Genomic DNA, 19,817 nt, shown 5'->3' on the forward strand with positions numbered 1-19,817 from the left:
GACTGTTTGTGTAGAGTTTGCATATTTTCTCTGTGTCTGCGTAAGTTTCCTCTGGGTGCTTCAGTTTCCTCCCACAATCCAAAGATGTGCAGGTCAGTTGAATTGGCCATGCTAAAATTGCCCATAGTATTCAGGGATGTGTGGGTTAGGTACATTTAGTCAGAGGTAAATGTAGAATATTATGGTCTGGGTGAGTTACTCTTTGGAGGATTGGTGTGGTCTTGTTGGGCCAAATGACCTGTTTCCTCACACTGTGAGCGTTCTATGATAAATATATGGGATAGGGAAATACTGGAACATGCTTCTAAGTTTTTCAAGTTTTTTCTCTTGCCAAATTCATTACATATTTTATATATATTCTTTGAAAAAAATGATTTCAAAACTGCAACAGAAATATATATTAAACAAAAAGGAAAACACACCTGCAAACCACCTGAAAATGCATGGTTTCACTGTTAATAATCTGAAATACAACAATGCCTCAGGTTTTTCCAGATTTTCCAAAGGCAAACAGTCATTATTCCAGCATAGATTGGAGGCGCACATGAGGACCTTGTGGAAGCTCCATTATTACAGACTCCGAAGGAATTGCTGAGGGAATTTAATATTTTGCTAGAAAATTTCTCTATCCCTGGAATTCTCAGAAAGTTTCCTCTTCAATTGGGAAATTCAGAGGGTCCTGATATAATTAAGTAAATAGTCACTCGTGAAATCTTAGACTATTAGGTACACAGTTTAACTCCAGAGTAACAATTGATCAGACCCTCCACTTACTTTACACACACCAACTACACTCCCTCAGACTCTAACCAGAACATACCTGCCCCATTCTACCCCCGATCTCCACTTACTCCACTGCTGAATCCAACCTGACCATTCCCCACTCTTGCTCTGCAAAAGGACTGCACCAGACTAAGTGGTCTTCTTTTGCTCTTAATTGTTATGTTCATACAAAATCCACTGTTCAGGTATAGATGCACAAATGCTGACTAGAAGCAATTCTGGCAACCTCATTAAAAGAAAATAGAATTATTTCTCCATGGTTAGTGTTTTATTGACAGTCACTTATGGGATTGGTGGTGATATTTTGCTGGAACTATTTATTCCACATAACTAATTAGTAAATAACTACATTAAAAACTTAGTATTCATAAAATGAGAATTGACAATATTTTGTTCCAAACATTAAAATGTAAAGAAACCTCACAGGTGACAAATTTATATTTATCTGGTTATGTAAGATGCAGTAACCACTGTATTCTTTGAAATTTAGTTTAGCAAATTTCTGGAACTGAACTCAGATATTTGTATTGTGGACTGACATAGAAAGAAAGAATGCATCTACTTTGTGCACTTATGCTTACAGGATCAAGGTATTTGCAAAAGAATATATATCTGAATAAACATATCTTATATATATGTCAGAGACAAAAACAAATTTCTGGTTAAGTAAGTTGCTAGCACAAGAACCACAAGGCCATAAATGTGTTCTAAAACTTGCCTAAGAGGAGGAAATGAAAAACGTGCGGAACACATGACTGCAGAATGTTTTTCACTGAGGGCTGTATATGGCACCAGAACAAAACAGTATTCCTGTACAGATTTCTAGATTGTTTACATGTAGTAAACAAATAAAAACGATCTGCGAATCCCAACTTAATTGCTGTGGTTATCTGGTAAGACATAGTTGCCCAGAAATTCCGATGGGAAGATAGTTGTTACAGCAGTGTAGACTGGAGCTGTGTGACAGGATCATGAAGAAATTTTGATATAGCTGACTGATGGAATTGCCTGGGAAACTAAACATTCCATTGAGCAATTCCGCTATCTGTGGAACCCTCCAAAATGCCCCTCAAAATCAGATTATTCAAAGAGTTCCAAGCTCATTTAAATGTATTAATTACCCAAGAAATATTCGAAGATTATAAACCTACTCTAACTCCTGAAGAACTCTTAAACTGAAACTAACCACTTGCAACTGCCAAAACAACACTCCATGGCATATCTGACATCCTAACCATCTGCCACACCAACATCGACCAAGTTGATTAACTGAAACAGCAATTACCTTACACTGCTTCATAGTGACTTTAAAGTTTGTATAACTAAAGGCAAACTAAAGTAGACAGGTAAGCATACAAAGCAAACTTACTAAATTCAAAAGGACTTGGAAGATTTGACCCTTCGATATCATGTTAAAAATTTACAGAAATGACAAATTATCATTTCTTAGGAATGAGCACTTCAGTTATCAACTTTGGGGAGCACATTTACAAGGGTGTTGCCAGGGTTGGAGAATTTGAGCTATAGGGAGAGGCTGAACAGGCTGGGGCTGTTTCCCTGGAGCGTCGGTGGCTGAGGGGTGACCTTATAGAGGTTTACAAAGTTATGAGGGGCATGGATAGAATAAATAGGCCAATTCTTTTCCCTGGGGTTGGGGAGTCCAGAACTAGAGGGCATAGGTTTAGGGTGAGAGGGGAAAGATATAAAAGAGACCTGAGGGGCAGCTTTTTCACACAGACGGTGGTATGGGCATGGAATGAGCTGCCAGAGGAAGTGGTGGAGGCTGGTACAATTGCAACATTTAAGAGGCATTTGGATGGGTATATGAATAGGAAGGGTTTGGAGGGATATGGGCCGGGTGCTGGCAGGTGGGACTAGATTGGGTTAGGTTATCTGGTCGGCATGGACGATTTGGACCGAAGGGTCTGTTTCCATGCTGTACATCTCTATGACTCTATGATACTTAAATGGTGAATTTTGGATGCCAAATTTAGAATTGAACAAGTGCAGAAATTACATTTGAAGCATATGAAATAAATTATACAAGGTACAGCAACAAACAAAAATTGCATTTATTGTAGTGCTTTACAATAGTGAAATGTCTCAGAGTCCCTCACAAGTGCACTACCGATCAAAAGTTTGCACCAAGCACATGAAGAAATATTCAGTAAGATGTCAGAGTTTGGTTTTGAGGAGCATCTTAAACGAGTGAGTTGTGGACAGGCAGAGGAATTTTGGGAGAAAATTCCAGAATTTAGCTTGTAGCCAGTTGAGAATACTAGTGAGTTTTGAGAAGCTTTGTAGCTCAGGTTGAGGTTCTGGATGTAAGTTTGCTTACTGAGTTGGGGGAAGGTTAAGTTTTAAATGTTTCATCACCATACTAGGTAACATCATCAGTGACCCTCTGGTGAAGCACAGGTGTTAGCGACCCACTTTTATTTGTGTGTTTCGGTTTCTTTGGGTTGGTGATGTCATTTCCCGTGGTGATGTCATTTCCTGTTCTTTTTCTCAGAGGGTGGTAAATGGAATCCAAATCGATGTGTTTGTTGATAGAGTTCTAGTTGGAATGCTATGCTTTTAGGAATTCTCGTGAGTGTTTCTGTTTGGCTTGTCCTAGGATGGATGTGTTGCCCCAGTCGAAGCAGTGTCCTTCCTCATCTGTATGTAAGGATACTAGTGAGAGGGGGGTCATGTCTTTTTGTCAAGATTAGAATGGTGCTGGAAATGCACAGCAGGTCAGGCAGCATCTGAGGAGTAGGAACATCAATGTTTCGGGCAGGAGTCCTTCATCAGGAATGAGCAGCTCATTCTGATGAAGGGCTCCTGCCCAAAACGTTGATTTTCCTGCTCCTCTGATTCTGCCTGACCTGCTGTGCATTTCCAGCATCACTCTAATCTTGACTCTAATCTCCAGCATCTGCAGTCCTCACCTTCGTCTTTCTCATGTCTTTTTGTGGCTAGTTGATGTTCATATATCCTGGTGGCTAGTTTTCTGCCTGTTTGTCCAAAATAGTGTTTGTTACAGTTATTGCAAGTTATTTTTTAAATGACATTAGTTTTGCTTGTTAACTGCTATACTTTCAAGTTTATTAGCTGCTGTTTTAGTGTGTTGGTGGGTTTGTAGCCTACCATGATGCCAAGAGGTCTGAGTAGTCCAGCAGTCATTTCCGACATGTCCTTGATGTAGGGGAGAGTGGCTAGGGTTTCTGGACACGTTTTGTCTGTTTATTTGGGTTTGTTGCTGAGAAAACGGTGGACTGTGTTCATTGGGTACCTGTTCTTTTTGAATACGCTGTATAGGTGGTTTTCCTCTGCTCTTTGTAGTTCCTCTGTGCTGCAGAGTGTGGTGGCTTATTGAAATAATGTTCTAATGCAGCTTCGTTTGCGGTGTTGGGATGATTGTTTCTGAAGTTCAGTATTGGTCCATATGTGTTGTTTTCCTGTGGACGCTGGTTTGAAGTTCTCTATTGGCTGTTCACTCTACTGTGACATCTTGAGATGTTGAGAATATGGCCAGGATGACAGACTAAGTAAAACTGGGGATGCACAGGTAGATCAAATTAGTGAAGGACAGAAACTCAGAAGGCTGTGGGATTGGAGGATGTCATAGAAGATACTATGAATATGCAAGAAATAAATACACATAAGTTAAATGCATGTAGATGTTACATTATAAATAAACATAGGGCTATATATTCAATATTGCTGTGCTTGGTTTATGACAGCTGCAAGAGTGAATTTAGAAGAATGCCAGTTTATGCCTGACTTACATGGATATCAATGATGTTTTTGAAATGATGGCCCTGCACCATTAAGATTAGTCAGCATTTTACCTGTCTAGTTTATTGTCCATGGTGACTGAAAATTGAAGGGACTAGACTGATGAACTGAATCAGGAACAATTTGATCATTTGAATTTGGTGCAATAACACTGGATCATTTCTATGTAGGAATCCAGTGCCCTGACATTGGGACATTTGAATTTAGGCATTTTTTGTTTATTTGTATATTAACACAATTAAAATAATTTGACAAAGCCTGAAATCTCTGAAAGAAATACACAGTCTGCCTCATCATGGTACTTAAGCATCTCTTAGATGATTCCAGTGTTAGTGTACCTCCTGTACCACTGAAAGTCTATTCCAGTCGTAATCACTTTTTGGATCACAAACTCCTGCTCAATCGCAAAGTTAACATTTGCCACATAACTTGTCCTAAAGTCAGACTGTACTCTGAAGTAGTGTATTAGATTCACTTTTTCTATATTTGTTACATATTTCCATGTTTAAAATGCTATTTAACTTATTAATTCAAATCTATAATCTATCCCAGTTTGTGGTATCGGAAGCTTTAAATAAGGTTTAAGCATCTTTGTATACAAATGAAGAGAGACGTGAACAATTTTTTTCCATAATTCATACTTGTGAAGTAAGCATTGCTAGCACACTGGCATTTTTGAAATGAGTCGTTTGCTGGGCCATTTGAAAAGTCAATTAAGATTCCAGATTGGAGTCACCTATAGACGAGACTAGATAAGTTCAATAGATTTCTTCCCAGAGAAGATGAACCAAATAGGTTGCTAGCAATAATTCAGTTATTTTGTGATTATTACTAAGGCCTTGCAAAAGAGTACGTTACATTGTTTTCACTCTTGTGAAAGAATAATAGCTAAAACCATAGTTATGATTCCTTAATTTCCATATTATATATATTGGATATTGAAGTAACTTTTGATCTTACCACTTTATTAGCATTAGTTGCATTTCACCTGGTTCTGGGTGACTCAGAGCTTACAGTAGTCATATGCAGAGACTATCAGTTTGCATTTGTGGTGTTAAATGCAGAATTTCAGAAGTTTCTGTTAGTCATCCTACCTTTTTCTGCAGTATGCACTGTTGAACACCCAGTAGATTGCAATCAGTTCAAAAACCCTGAACTAACCAGAACTTGTACTTTCAGAATATTAGTCTTGCTGCTGAATAAGATGTAACTGAGCATTTAAAAACCTGCTAAGTTCACAATTAGTACTGAATAGCCTCTCAGGTCCCAAAAAATTACATATGTTTTATGGAATCACAACTTTCCATACTTGTTAAAAATGTCTTTTAAATGATTTTTTTTCCAGTTTATACTATTTAAGTTTGGAGTCATATAAAGATGTACAGCATGGAAACAGACCCTTCGGTCCAACTTGTTCATGCCAAGCAGATACCCTAAATTGATTTAGTCCCATTTGCTAGCACTTGGCCCATATTCCTCTAAAGTCTTCTTATTCATATGCCCATCCAGATGCCTTCTAAATGTTGTAATTGTATTATCCTTGACCACTTCCTCTGGCAGTTTATTCCATACGTGCACCACCCAGTGTGTGAATAAACTGCCCCTCGGGACTCTTCTAAATCTTTCCTCTCTCACCTTAAACTTACGCCCTTTAATTTTGGGCTCCCCTTCCCTGGGGAGAAGATCTTGACTATTCGCTCTATCCATGCTCCTCATGATTTTATAAATCTCTGTAAGGTCACCCCTCAGCCTCTGACACTCCAGGGAAAATAGCCCCAGCCTATTCAGCCACTCCAACAGGTCAACCCTCCAACCTTGGTAACATCCTTGTAAATCTTTTCTGAACCCTTTCAAGTTTCACATTATTTTTCCTTTGGTAAGGAGACCAGAATTGAATGCAGTATTCCAAAGGTGGCCTAACCAATGTACTGTACAGCCACAACATGATCGCCCAACTCCTATACTCAGTGCACTGACCAATAAAGGTAAGCATACCAAACCCCTTCTTCATTTCTACTTTAATCCTATGGAAATTACTCAGCCATTTATTTTGCTCTCTTACTTGAATAGATTAAGGATTTTACTGCTTGGTTTGTTGTCTGTAACAATTTCTTTATGCTGATTACCCTAAGATGAGATGACAGTTGCTAGTACTCAATTAATATTTAGATAGGGGAAATCCAATGGAAAGGAATTGTTAGATCTTTATGATCAGCTTTGTTCAAAGTTAGCAGTGAGCACTATCACCTGGCTGTTCATGACAAAATCTGAGCCAATGTCCGACTGACAGAATTACAGAATTAAAGTTTAACTGTCTTAAAAACTGAGAAAAAGCAGTTTCTTCTTACCTCTGTCCTGTTGCCTGATCCTCTCTGAGATGCAGAAGGGACTCCTCATATTCTTTATCCTTCTTCCTAATCTGTTCTCTCAATATCTCAATAGACTGTTCCATCTCTTCCATCTGCACCTTCTGGGATTCAATGCAATTCTCCCTAAATATCATACCAGTGAACCACAAATTAATTAATTCATTAAGCAATCAGTAGACAACTGATTCTGATTGGTTACCTTATCATATGTCTTATGACTATACTGCAATTGTGTTAACGTTTTCAAAATAAAATGAAAGATGCCAAGCATGTTATTCAGAAGTAAACAATTTGAAAAATGATATAAAAGGACACTGAAATAAATATTGGGGGCAATATCTCAGGGTTATTGGTCATTAATTATAATGCTCAGGTTTCTGAACGATCACAAAATCACAGTTGATACTCAGGATAATTGGAGGCCTTCTACTTTCTTTCAAAATGACATATCTAGTGGTGATATCTAGTTCTCATGTGCAAAATCGTCAAGACTTCTGCCAAAATGTTGTTGGTGACTGGTGGAGTTCTGCAGGGGTCAGTGTTGGGTCACATCTATTCACATTATACATTAACAATCTGGACGAAGGAATTGAGGGTGTTGTTGCTAGGTTTGCAGATTGCATAAAGATATGTGGAGGGACAGGTAGTGTTGAGGAAGTGGGAAGACTGCAGAAGGATGTGGTCATGCTAGGCGAGTGGGCAAAGAAGTCGCAGATGGAATACAATCTGGCAAAGTGTGCGGTCATGCACTTTGGTGGAAGAAGGGATGCATAGACTATTTTTAAACAGGAAAATGCTTCAAAATCCAAAGCACAAAGGGACTTGGGAGTTGCTGTTCAGGATTCTCATACTGTTAACACGCAGGCTCAGCTGGCGATTAGGAAGACAAATGTAATGCTTGCATTCATTTCAAGATTTCCTGAAGAAGGGCTTATGGCCGAAACGTCGATTCTCCTGCTCCTTGGATGCTGCCTGACCTGCTGCGCTTTTCTAGCAACACATTTTTCAGCTAGAATACAAGAGGAGAAATATATTGCTGAGGTTGGATAAGACTGTGGTCAGACCGTGCTTGGAATATTGTCAGCAGTGTTGGGTCCCTTATCTGAGGAAGGATATATTGTCAGAGGAGGTTTACAAGTATGATCCTGGGGATGAAGGGCTTGTCACATGAGGAACGATTGATGACTCTGAGTCTGTACTTGATTCAGTTTAGAAGGATGAAGGATTATCTGATTGAAGCTTACAGAAAACGGACAGGCCTGAATAGAGTGGATGTGGAAAAAATCTTTCAACTAGTTGGAGGGACCAGGAACAGAGAGCATAGCCACATAGTGAAGGGACGACCTTATAGAAATAAGATGAGGAGGAATTTCTTCAGACTGAAGGTAGTTAATTGCCAAAGTGAATGACCATCATAGGCTGTACTTAACATAGCGATAAGTTCATGATTGTTAAGGGAATTAAGGATTATGGGGAGAAGGCAGTACAATGGAGTTAAGAAACATATCAGTGATGATCAAATGGGTTTAATTCTGCTCCTAAATCTTATGGTCTTATGATCTAATTGATGTCTAACTTACATTATCGAGTATTGCATTAACAAAGCTATAAAAGCTCAACTTAAACAAAAGCAAACACACTGAACAAGTTGTAAAAGAAAGACTTAAACATCATAACTGAGTGCCAATGTTTTTTCCTTTGCCTGTCCTTTAAACTCTGGACAAAACAGCATAAGGTTTTTTTTCATCATTCTTTCATGGTCAACGCAGTACAGTGAAGAAACTTAGAAAGTTTACTTTAAAAACACCTTGACCAGCTTGTAGTTTTAATTCATACATGGATTTTAAACTTTCTGATGCAAATACAAACCAATACTCTGGCGGGCTCTCGTTCTTCACTCACGGAGGCATAGTACTCATGCTATACAATACAGATGACTTGATCATAGGGTTTTCATCGATATCGATTCAAAAACTAAAGTACACATAGATGATCCAATGAAAAACTAAGGCATACAAATGGCAAAAACTAATGATCAGAGGATTGGGAATTTTTTTAGGAACCAGTAGTAGATGACATGAAGGTAATAAAGAAGTAGAATTTTGTTTTTTTAATTCATTCATAGGACGAGGGCATCACTGGCTCGGTAGCATTCACTGCCCACTCTAATTGACCAGAGAGCAGTTTAGAGTCAACCACATTTCTGTGGGCCTGGAGTCACACGTAGGCCAGACTAGGTAAGGATGACAGTTTCCTTCCCTAAAGGATATTAGTGAACCAGACTTGTTTTTTGACAGTCAATTGATTGTGAAAGTAAATTGGTAAAACATATAAAAACTATCAGCAAGTGATGCTTTGGATATACAAAAACAAAAGTTGCTAAAGGAAGTCTGGGACCCCTGTAGGATGCAGAGTTGGTAATAGGGGGCAGAGACGTGGCTGTAACTTAAATCAATATTTTGCATGCTTTCCATCCTGAAAACATCCTAAAATAAAAGTTAAACAAGATAATAATTGGAGGGAAGCTCTTATAAATGTCTCTATCATGAAGAACAAAGTTTTTGACAAACTAATGGATCTAAACACAGACAAGTGGTCAGGACCTGATGGCCTGCAATCAAGAGTTATGAAGTGGGAAGTGGCTACAAGATAATTGGAGACATTGACTGAAATATTCCAGAATACTGGATTTCTGGAGTGTTCCAGCAGATTGGCAAACTGCTAACATGCTAATGTGCTCATTATGGGAGGATCCACTGCATTTTTTCCAAGCTCCTGAGTAGTTGCTCCTGAGCTGACACAGTCCTGAAATAGATATTCACATTTATTTACAAAAAAATTTGTTATCTCTGTAATTTGAAATTTTCTTGAATCCCAGTTAGCGGAGTATTCCCATATTGAGGTATAAAACTGTTCTCTCTCCTTTGCAGCACATGCCTATGACCCTACACCTTTTGTGGCCTTGCTCTGCTCCCCTCCACCCCCACTGATCTTTGAAATCACTCTTTTTCCCCATTATATCCCATACAATGTTCCTCTTTTCTGTCTTTGCATCCCTCCCCACATGTTTCTGCTTCCCCCATTTCCATTCTATAGCCTTTATCATCTCAACCACCTGGCAGCCATATTCTCCAACCAAAAGCCCCTCTTACACTTGCCTCCTTACCCTCTTGAAGCCTTCTTTTCCCACAACAAGCCATAGAGCCATACAAAGTTACAGCACAGAGAAATGCCATTTAGTGCATTGCACTCATGCCAGCCAAATGAACTAACCACCCAAATTGATCTCACTTTCTAGCAGTTGGTCGTAGCATTGCAAGCTCTAGTGCTTCAGGTGCAGATCCAGGTTCCTTTCAAGTGAATTGGGGGCCTTTGTCTCAACTGCTGAACTGGGCACTAAAGTTCAGATACTCACCACCATCAAGGTGAAAATGTTTTTCCTCATGTCTAATCTCATCCATTTACTGGTCACCTTAAATCTGTGCCTCCTCTCCTTGAGGAAAAACAGGATTACCCTTTCCACCCTATCGTGGCCCCTCGTTATTTTAATTAAATTGCCCTCAGTCTTTTGTATTCAAAGTAAAAGAACAGCAGCCTTTCCAATCTTTCTCCATTGCTACAATTTTCAAGCCCTGGTGACATGCTTGCAAATTTCCTCTGTATTCTCTCCAGAACAATTATGTCCTTCCTGCAAAGTGGTGACCAAAACTCTGCACAGAAATGCAGCTGTGCCTTAATCTGTGCACATCCAAATAATATTTTATTCTATTCTTAATATTAATTCGAGTAATTTGCTCACCATTACAATCAGACTGACCAACCTTTATGTACCAGGCCTATCCCTCACACCACTTTTGAATAGTGGTGCTATGTTGGCAGACCTCCAATCCTGTGATACCTCATGCATATCTAGTGAGGATTAGAAAAAGAAATCTTCAGAGTCAGAGAGATGTACAGCACGGAAGCAGATTTTTTTGGTGCAACTTATCTATGCCAGCCAGATATCCCAACCCAATCCAGTCTCACTTGCCAGCGCCCGGCCCATATCCCTCCAATCCTTCCTATTCACATACCCATCCAGATGCCTTTTAAATGTTGCAATTGTACCAGCCTCCACCACTTCCTCTGGCAGCTCATTCCATACATGTACCACCCTCTGTGTGAAAACATTGCCCCTTATGTCTCTTTTATATCTTTCCCCTCTCACCCTAAATCTATGCCCTCTAGTTCTGGACTCCTCCACTCCATGGAAAAGACTTTATCTATTTATCCTATCCATGCCACTCATAATTTTATAAACCTCGATAAGGATCACCCTTCAGCCTCCAGTGCTCCAGGGAAAACAGCCCCAGCCTATTCAGCCTCTCCCTATAGCTCAAATCCTCCAACCCTGGCAACATCCACGTAAACCTTTTCTGAACCCTTTCAAGTTTCACAACATCTTTCTGATAGGAAGGAGACCAGAATTGCACGCAATATTCCAACAGTGGCCTAACCAATGTCCTGTACAGCCACAACATGATCTCCCAACTCCCGTATTGAATACTCTGACCAATAAAGGAAAGCATACCAAACAGCTTCTTCACTATCCTATCTACCTGCAACTCCACTTTCAAGGAGCTATGAACCTGCACTCCAAGGTCTCTTTGTTCAGCAACACTCCCTAGGACTTTACCACTCAGCATATAAGTCCTGCTAAGATTTGCTTTCCCAAAATGTAGCACCTCGCATTTATTTAAATTAAACTCTATCTGCCATTCCTCAGCCCATTGGCTCATCTGATCAAGATCCCAATGTACTCTGAGGTAACCTTCCACGACACCTCCAATTTTGGTGTCATCTGCAAATTTACTAATTATACCTCTTATGCTCACAGCCAAACTATTTATATAAATGACATAAAGTAGTTAATCCAGCACCAATTCTTGTGGCACTCCACTGGTCACAGGCCTCCAGTCTGAAAAACAACTCTCCACCACCACCCTCTGTCTTCTACCTTTCAGCCAGTTCTGTATCCAAATGGCTAGTTCTCCCTGTATTCCAGGAGATCTAATCTTGCTAAGCGGTCTCCCATAGGAAACCTTGTCTAACGCCTTACTGAAGTCCAGATAGATCACGTCCACCCTCTGCCCTCATCAATCCTCTTTGTTACTTCTTCAAAAAACTCAAGCTTCAAGTTTGTGAGACATGATTTCCTAAGCACAAACCATGTTGACTATCCCGAATCAGTCTTTGCCATTCCCAATACATGTAAATCCTGTCCCTCAGGATTCTCTCCAATAGCTTGACCACCACCAATGTCAGGCTCACTGGTCTATTGTTCCCTGGCTTGTCCTTACGACCTTTCTTAAACAGTGGCACCACATTAGCCAACTTCCAGTCTTCTGGCACCTCACCTGTGACTATCGATGATACAAATCTCTCAGCAAGAGGCCCAGCAATCACTTCCCGAGCTTCCCACAAAGTTCTAGAGTTCACTGATCAGGTCCTGGGGATTTATCCACCTTTACGTGTTTCAAGACATCCAGCATTTCCTCCTCTGTAATATGGACATTTTGCAAGGTGTCACCATCTATTTCCCTACATTCTATATCTTACATGTTCTTTTCCACAGTAAATACTGATACAAAATACTCATTTAGTATCTCCCGCATCTCCTGTGGCTCCACACAAAGGCTGCCTTGCTGAGCTTTGAGAGGCCCTATTCTCTCCTTAGTTACCCTTTTGTCTTTAATGTATTTGTAAAAACCCTTTGGATTCTCCTTAATTCTATTTGCCAAAGCTATCTCATGTCCCCTTTTTGCCCTCCTGATTTCTCTCTTAAGTATATTCCTATAACCTTTATACTCTTCTAAGGATTCACTCGATCTATCCTGTCTGTACCCGAGATATGTTTCCTTCTCTTTCTTAACCAAATCCTCAATTTCTTTAGTCATCCAACATTCTCTATACCTACCAGCCTTCCCTTTCACCCTGACAGGAATATACTTTCTCTGGATTCTCATTATCTCATTTCTGGAGGCTTCCATTTTCTAGCCGTCCCTTTACCTGCGAACATCTGCGCCCAATCAGCTTTTGAAAGTTCTTGCCTAATGCCGTCAAAATTGGCCTTTCTCCAATTTAAAACTTCAACTTTTAGATTTGCTCTATCCTTTTCCATCACTATTTTAAGAACTAATAGAATTATGGTCGCTGGCCCCAAAATGCTCCCCCACTGACACCTCAGTCACCTACCTTGCCTTATTTCCCAAGAGTAGGGCAAGTTTTGCACCTTCTCTTGTAGGTACATCCACATACTGAATCAGAAAATTTACTTGTACATGCTTAACAAATTCCTCTCCATCTAAACCCTTAACACTATGGCAGTCCCAGTCTATATTTGGAAAGTTAAAAACCCCTACCATAACTACCCTATTATTCTAACAGATAACTGAGATCTCCTTACAAATTTGCTTCTCAATTTCCCTCTGACAAATAGGGGGTCTATAATACAATCCCAATAAGGTGATCATCCCGTTCTTATTTCTCAGTTCCACCCAAATAACTTCCCTGAATGTATTTCCAGGAATATCCTCCCCCAATACAGCTGTAATGTGTCCCTTATCAAAAACGCCACTCGCCCTCCTCTCTTGCTTCCCTTTCTGTCATTCCTATAGCATTTGTATCCTGGAACATTAAAATGCCAGTCCTGTCCATCCCTGAGCTATGTTTCCGTAATTGCTATGATATCTCAGTCACACGTTCCTAACAATGCCCTGAGTTCATCTGCCTTCCCTGTTGGGTCCCTTGCATCAAAATAAATGCAGTTTAATTTATCAGTCCTACCTTGTTCTCTGCTTTATCCCTGCCTGCCCTGACTGTTTTACTTGCTTCTGTTCTCAACTTTACCAGTCTCAGATTGATCTCTTTCCTCACTATCTCCCTGGGTTCCCCCCACACCCCCACCCTTACTAATTTAAATTCTCCTTAGCAGCTCTAGCAAATCTCCCTGCCAGTATATTAGTCCCCTTCCAATTTAGGTGCTTGTACAGGTCACTTATTTCCAGAATTCTTCCCTTGCTTTCTAGGATTCATCCAGCTTTGGATATTTATGTAGCTTCAAGATTTTCCCTCCGCAACTTCCCATTTCATTATGTTCTTTAATCTAATATTTAACATTCTTCCTCTTTTCTAAATGTCTGCATTATTCTTCCCCATTGTGAATAAAGAGACAAGATACTCATGAAGAACTCACCCACAATTTTTTTGCATCAAAGCATAAGTGCCATTTACAGCTCTGAAAAATTCAACCATTTCCTTAGTCATCCTCTTGCTGTCAATGAAGTGATAAAACAATTTGGGATTTTCCCAAATTGTGCTGGCCAACATTTCCTCAAATCTGCTCTGTTTTCCTAAGTTCCTTTTTCATTTCACTATTGTACTTTAAGAAGTTTAGAGTATAAAAAGTATTACTTTTTTGAGACTGTCATTAGCTCTACTTTTCTGCTTTATCTTAGCCTGCATAGTTCTGGATAACCAAGAAACCTAGATTTGGAATTGGTATTCTTAATATCATGGCTACACTGTGCTTATAAAGTCTAACTTTGTATGCCTCCATGACTTGTCACAGACTTCCTTTCAAGTAGTGTAATCAGTCCTCCTTAGCCAACATCTTTCAGCTTTGTAAAGTTTGCCCTCCTCCGATTTAAGAAATTTTATTCCCCCATTCTATCTTTATTTCTTTTAATAAAGATGTAAAATCTAACTGTATCATGATCACTATTTCGAAAATGGTCACCTGCTGCTAATCCATGCAGCTGCCCAGCCTCATTTCCAGATGTAAATCAGGAATTGTGCTTTCTCTCACTGGGTTTGATTCATGCTGGCGAGGAAAAGTTCTCTTGATCGCAGTTCAAGAGCTTTGTGCCTTCCATGCCTTTCATAGTATTCGCATCGCAAATGATATTTGGTGGTTGAAGTCCCCAACTATTATTGCTTTATCCTTTGCGCACTCAGAAATTTGCCCACATATTTGCATCCACCCCGTCTCTATTTGGAGGATCAATAGTACATACCGAGAAGTTTGATTACTGCTTTTATTTGTTTCAGTGTTCAACCTATATGGCCTCATTTGATATTTAATTCAGTGTAACATCCATTCTCACAATTGTGATTGATACTTTAAGCAATAATGCTACACTCCTACCCTTTTTAATCACATTCTCTATCCTGCTTGAAAACGCTGTATCCAGGGATGTTGAGCTGCCATCATTGCCCATCTATAAGTCAAGTTTCTGTTAAGCCATATCATGCTGCAATGAGTCTTCTGTCTCCTCACTATACCCCTTGAATTTACATATACACCTTTAAACATTGCCAATTTTCAGTGTTATACATTTGTTAACCTCTGCTTCTTATATTTGCAGAGTTATGTTGTAAGTTTCTGCCTCCAGTTTAATGCTCTGAATTTATCCACAAGTTCCCATCCTTCTGCTAAACTAGTTCAAATCCTTGCACTAGCAAAGCTCCCTGCGAGAATATTTATCCTGGCTCTGGTTTAGACCATTGAACTTGTACAGATCCCATCTTCCCCACAATCAATCCAAATGCCCCAGAAACCTGATGGCTGCCCTCCTCCACCAGCTTTCCAGCCATGTGTTCAGTCACTCAATTCTCTATTTCTATGCTCACTGGTAAATGGGACCTGAGGCTATTGCTTTTAAGAATAAAGGGAAAATACAATGGATGGTGGAAACCTGAAACAAACACAGAGAATACTGGAGTAACACAGTGGAATTGGCAGCATCTGTGGATTGAGAAAAGCAGTTAACATTTTGAGTCCAGTACACTCTCTTCAGAACTGCTTTAATAATCCTGCCATTCAATCTCCTACCTAGCTGCGATCAAGACCTCATCATTATTCCCACAAAATTATTTATGTTAAAGTAGATCACAACCTCTGGCATATCACCCTTCCCCATAGAATGTCCTGTAACCACTCAATAATATTTTTTACCTTTGCATCAAGGAGGCACCATCTCAGAATCAGGTTGATGGTCACAGAAACACTGGTCTGATCACCTGCTAGTGAAATTTCCAATCACTATTGCTCTTCCATTCTTCTTTCTGCTTTCCCTGTACAGCTGAACTGCCTATGAGGCTACAGACTTGGTTCTGGATGCAATGCCCCTGAGGAACTATCACCCTTGCCAAATCCAAAATCAAATACTGATTGGCAAGCATGTTGGACTCATGTAACTCCTGCTGGCTTGGTTTTCTTAGACTGCCAGGTGGTTATCCATTCCCTTGCTGCCTGAATGTTACTGACCTACTTCCTGACATTTTATCCATGCAGTCCTCTGCCAAATAGAAGCACAACAGTGACACCAGCCACCACTCAAGTTACGAAACCTGAAGTGTAAACTCATGCAGCGGGTGACATTTCCTGCCAATGTGTTCATCTGAGACAAATGGTGTATCCATGTCTTCACACATACTGCAGGACACACATTCCACTCTGATCTGCCATCCCATAACTTTATAAACCATTTTTTTGCTATCTTCATTGTAATGGATGACCAGTGCGCACCCATCAGCTTTTTCCCTTGTCCTGAAGTAAAAGCCAACTAATGTATACTGACAACAGAAGGAAAAAGAAAGGAGCAACACTGTCTTTCCTTTACCAAACTTTGTATTCAGCAAACTCCCATTTCATGTTCTATAAAACCAAAGCAGCACTCAGTGCAGACAACGCAGCACTGAGAGGTGTCTTTTATGTCCCAAAAACAATTGACTCAAGCTTAAAAAAAACTGAGTAAACTATTGACTAACTAAATTGTTACAGCTCCTCTCAGAGCATGTAAACCCCTGAAGAAAGGCTGCAATAAACACAACTTCTCTTCACCTAAAGTATGATGTTCAGTTAACTGTCAAAGTAAAGGAAAAGCTAGACTTCAGAAAAAAAAACAAAATCTCTCTTACAACTCTCTTATTCACTAGATTGAAGATACCCTCTACCATATTCTATGGCACCCAATCATACTAAGTTTGATAGATTTTGAACAGATCTAGAACCTCAACATTAAGTGTTTATGAGGTGCTGTGGGCCATCAGCACAAATTCACAATGCACAAAATCATGGAATGTCCTACGTTCCACCATTACCATCAAGTCAGAGGATCAACCATGTTTCAATGCAGATTACAGGAAGGAACACCAGGAACAGCACAATGCACACCTAAAAATGAAGTATCAACATGTTAAGCTATAAAACAGGATCACCCATGTGCCAAACAACATTAGCATCAAGAGATGGATAGGTACGTGTGCTTCCACAACCAATGGATCAGATCTAAGATCTGCAGTCCTGCCATAAGCAAAATGGCATGGAGTAGCATGGTGGCTCAGCTGGCAGCGCTTCCACCCTTTGGAGACTATGTGGAGTTTGCACATTCTCCCATGTCTACGTGGATTTCCTGCGGGTGCTCTGGTTTCCTCCTACAGGCCATGTGGATCATGCAGGGTAACAGGGAATGCTAGGGGGTATGGATCTGGGTGGGATGCTCTTTGGAGGGTCATTGTGGACCTGATGGGCTGACTGGTCTGCTTCCACTCTGTAGCAATTCTATGATCAGCAGTTGTTAATTGTGGTAGATAATTAAACAACTCACTGGAGAAGACTTCACAAATATCCCAATATGTAATGATAGGGCAGCCCAGCACATAAGGAGAAAAGATAAATCTGAAGCATTTGCAACAATCTTCAGCCAGAAGTGTTCAGCTGATGATCCATCTTGGCCAAATGCAGAGGTCCCTAAAAATATTTTTTCCAAGCTGTGTGCTCCACATGACACCATCATGGCGATCATGTTGCTGACATCGTTTGCAGCATTGACATCTGATTTGGGAAGCTGTGCAAACTAAGAAATTAGTAGTAAGAATGCTGGTCTCTCACATCTTAAACACCAGTCTTTGGCCAATTCACTTCACTTCATTCAGGACACAAAGGAAATGGTGTGGGAGAAGGAAGAGAAGCCATTGCAAGTGATATTCTGAACATAATGAGATAGATGAACAAGGAACCGAGTGAGAGCAGTTCCACCCATTCGGATGACAATGGAGAGATGTAGTAAAGTAAGAATATCTTACAGATTTCGCACTTCAGCCCTGGCATCTTCAAGCAAGCTATGCCCGTATCTAGGAAACATAGGGTGGGTAGATCTTGTTGTCAACTCTGGATCTTGAGCTCTAATTCCTAAACAAATCATATGTAAAGATTAAAATGATACCATGTATACTAAACGAAAAAAGTAAGCAAAACATTAGTCAGTTAGCTTACACTTGTTTCAACCAAACAATCACAAGTTGATAACATGAATAGCAAAAAATAGTAAAGTGCGTTGTTGGAGTTGAGATGCTCAGTTTTACATGGAAAACAATGCTGAAATTGGTCTGTAGCAATTTAGTTCTTAATGAAAGGTCAAACACTCAGCAAAAAAGTACTGTAGTATATTGTCACTTTTTGACAATTTTTCCACATATTTGGAAACAGTTCAATTGCAGTGTACAGTTTTAAAACAAATATTTCACACAAGTTCTGAAAAGACATTGAGGTGAAGAGTGACTAAAACGTAAAATGGATTAAAGTATTGAAATTGTTTCTTCAAAGATTGCAGACTGCACACCAATAGATTCTGCATATCAGCTGAAGGTTGACAGAATCAGCAGAAATGGGAAGTAGAAAACTGCAAAACTAAGATCACGTGGCAACAATGGAGAAACAAGTATGATGGGAACTAATAGTATGACAAATATCTGATCCCATAATGCATGCGTTAGAAATTAAAATGTCAAATTAATGGTAAATGGCAATTCTATTAGAGATATCAATTAGTCACAGAGGGTCACAGAATCAAAGGGTTGTTCTGAAGTTAAAAGGCAATAATTTGAAATTTCTGTTTGGAATTTCCCGGGTATGTCTGACTGCCATGAAGACAATTTACAATAACGTGTTCTTTTATATGGAGTTTCTGTGTGTATTTTTCTCCAGAAAATAAGAAGCTTAGCTTGAAGAAGTCAGAAAGTTTTAGGCAGACTGATGGAAGCAAACAAGTTGGTGGGACTCAGCCTTGGGTCCAGAATGCAAAGAATAAGAATTTGCCAAAAGCTGTGGAATAGCAGTGGACCTGGAGAACAAAATTAGCAGAAACCAACATTTGTTCTAATTTTCTGTTGAAGTTATTCTGTAGGAAGTGTGAGTGAAACACACATTTCAGCTGAAAAGTCCTGAGATTTTAGAAGGCAGTTGTGGAAAAATGTGGCATTGGGCCTAGGAAAGTCGAGAATCTTCAAAAACCTTGTAATTGGCCAAGACTGTCGGGGGAGTCATAGTAGAGGTGCAGTTGAGTATTTCAGTCTAAAATGTGTGTTGTGCATTATTGTGCTTTTTGATGTAAAGAATAAATAATTCCCTAAGGCAATGTTTAATTCATGGAGGAGAAAGTGAGGACTGCAGATGCTGGAGATCAGAGCTGAAAATGTGTTGCTGGAAAAGCGCAGCAGGTCAGGCAGCATCCAAGGAGCAGGAGAATCAACGTTTCGGGCATAAGCCCTTCTTCAGGAATGAGGAAAGTGTGTCCAGCAGGCTAAGACACACTGTCCTCATTCCTGAAGAAGGGCTTATGCCCGAAACTGTTTAATTCATGCTTGCTTTACTTAATTCCTGTGCAGTAAAATTTATTTGCTCAAAATCATGCTCAAAACAATTTTATGGTCTAAATTTTTCAACAAATAACCAGGATTCAAACTTCTCTCTGGAAACTGTAGGATCTAATCAGAGTTAGAGCAAACTTGTATGATAAACTCCTGGCGGGGAAGCAAAAATGTAGGAAACAGAAGCAGTCAAAA

At 39.7% G+C, this 19,817-nt stretch overlaps 1 protein-coding gene across 7 annotated transcripts in view; it reads right to left on the bottom strand.

Moving 5' to 3' along the window:
• The window catches only part of rpgrip1l (RPGRIP1 like), a 232,851-nt gene that overhangs the window by 155,162 nt on the left and 57,872 nt on the right, over positions 1 to 19,817 (bottom strand). For all 7 annotated transcript variants that reach the window (XM_072547375.1, XM_072547374.1, XM_072547372.1 and 4 more), the window contains exons 5-6: positions 18,060 to 18,165; positions 6,912 to 7,055 (exon numbers count right to left, since the gene is read on the bottom strand). In XM_072547375.1, coding sequence (XP_072403476.1) covers positions 6,912 to 7,055; positions 18,060 to 18,165 — 250 coding nt within the window. The remainder of the gene's footprint in view (positions 1 to 6,911; positions 7,056 to 18,059; positions 18,166 to 19,817) is intronic.

This window comes from Chiloscyllium punctatum, chromosome 26, assembly GCF_047496795.1.
Source record: "Chiloscyllium punctatum isolate Juve2018m chromosome 26, sChiPun1.3, whole genome shotgun sequence".
NCBI lineage: Eukaryota > Metazoa > Chordata > Chondrichthyes > Orectolobiformes > Hemiscylliidae > Chiloscyllium > Chiloscyllium punctatum.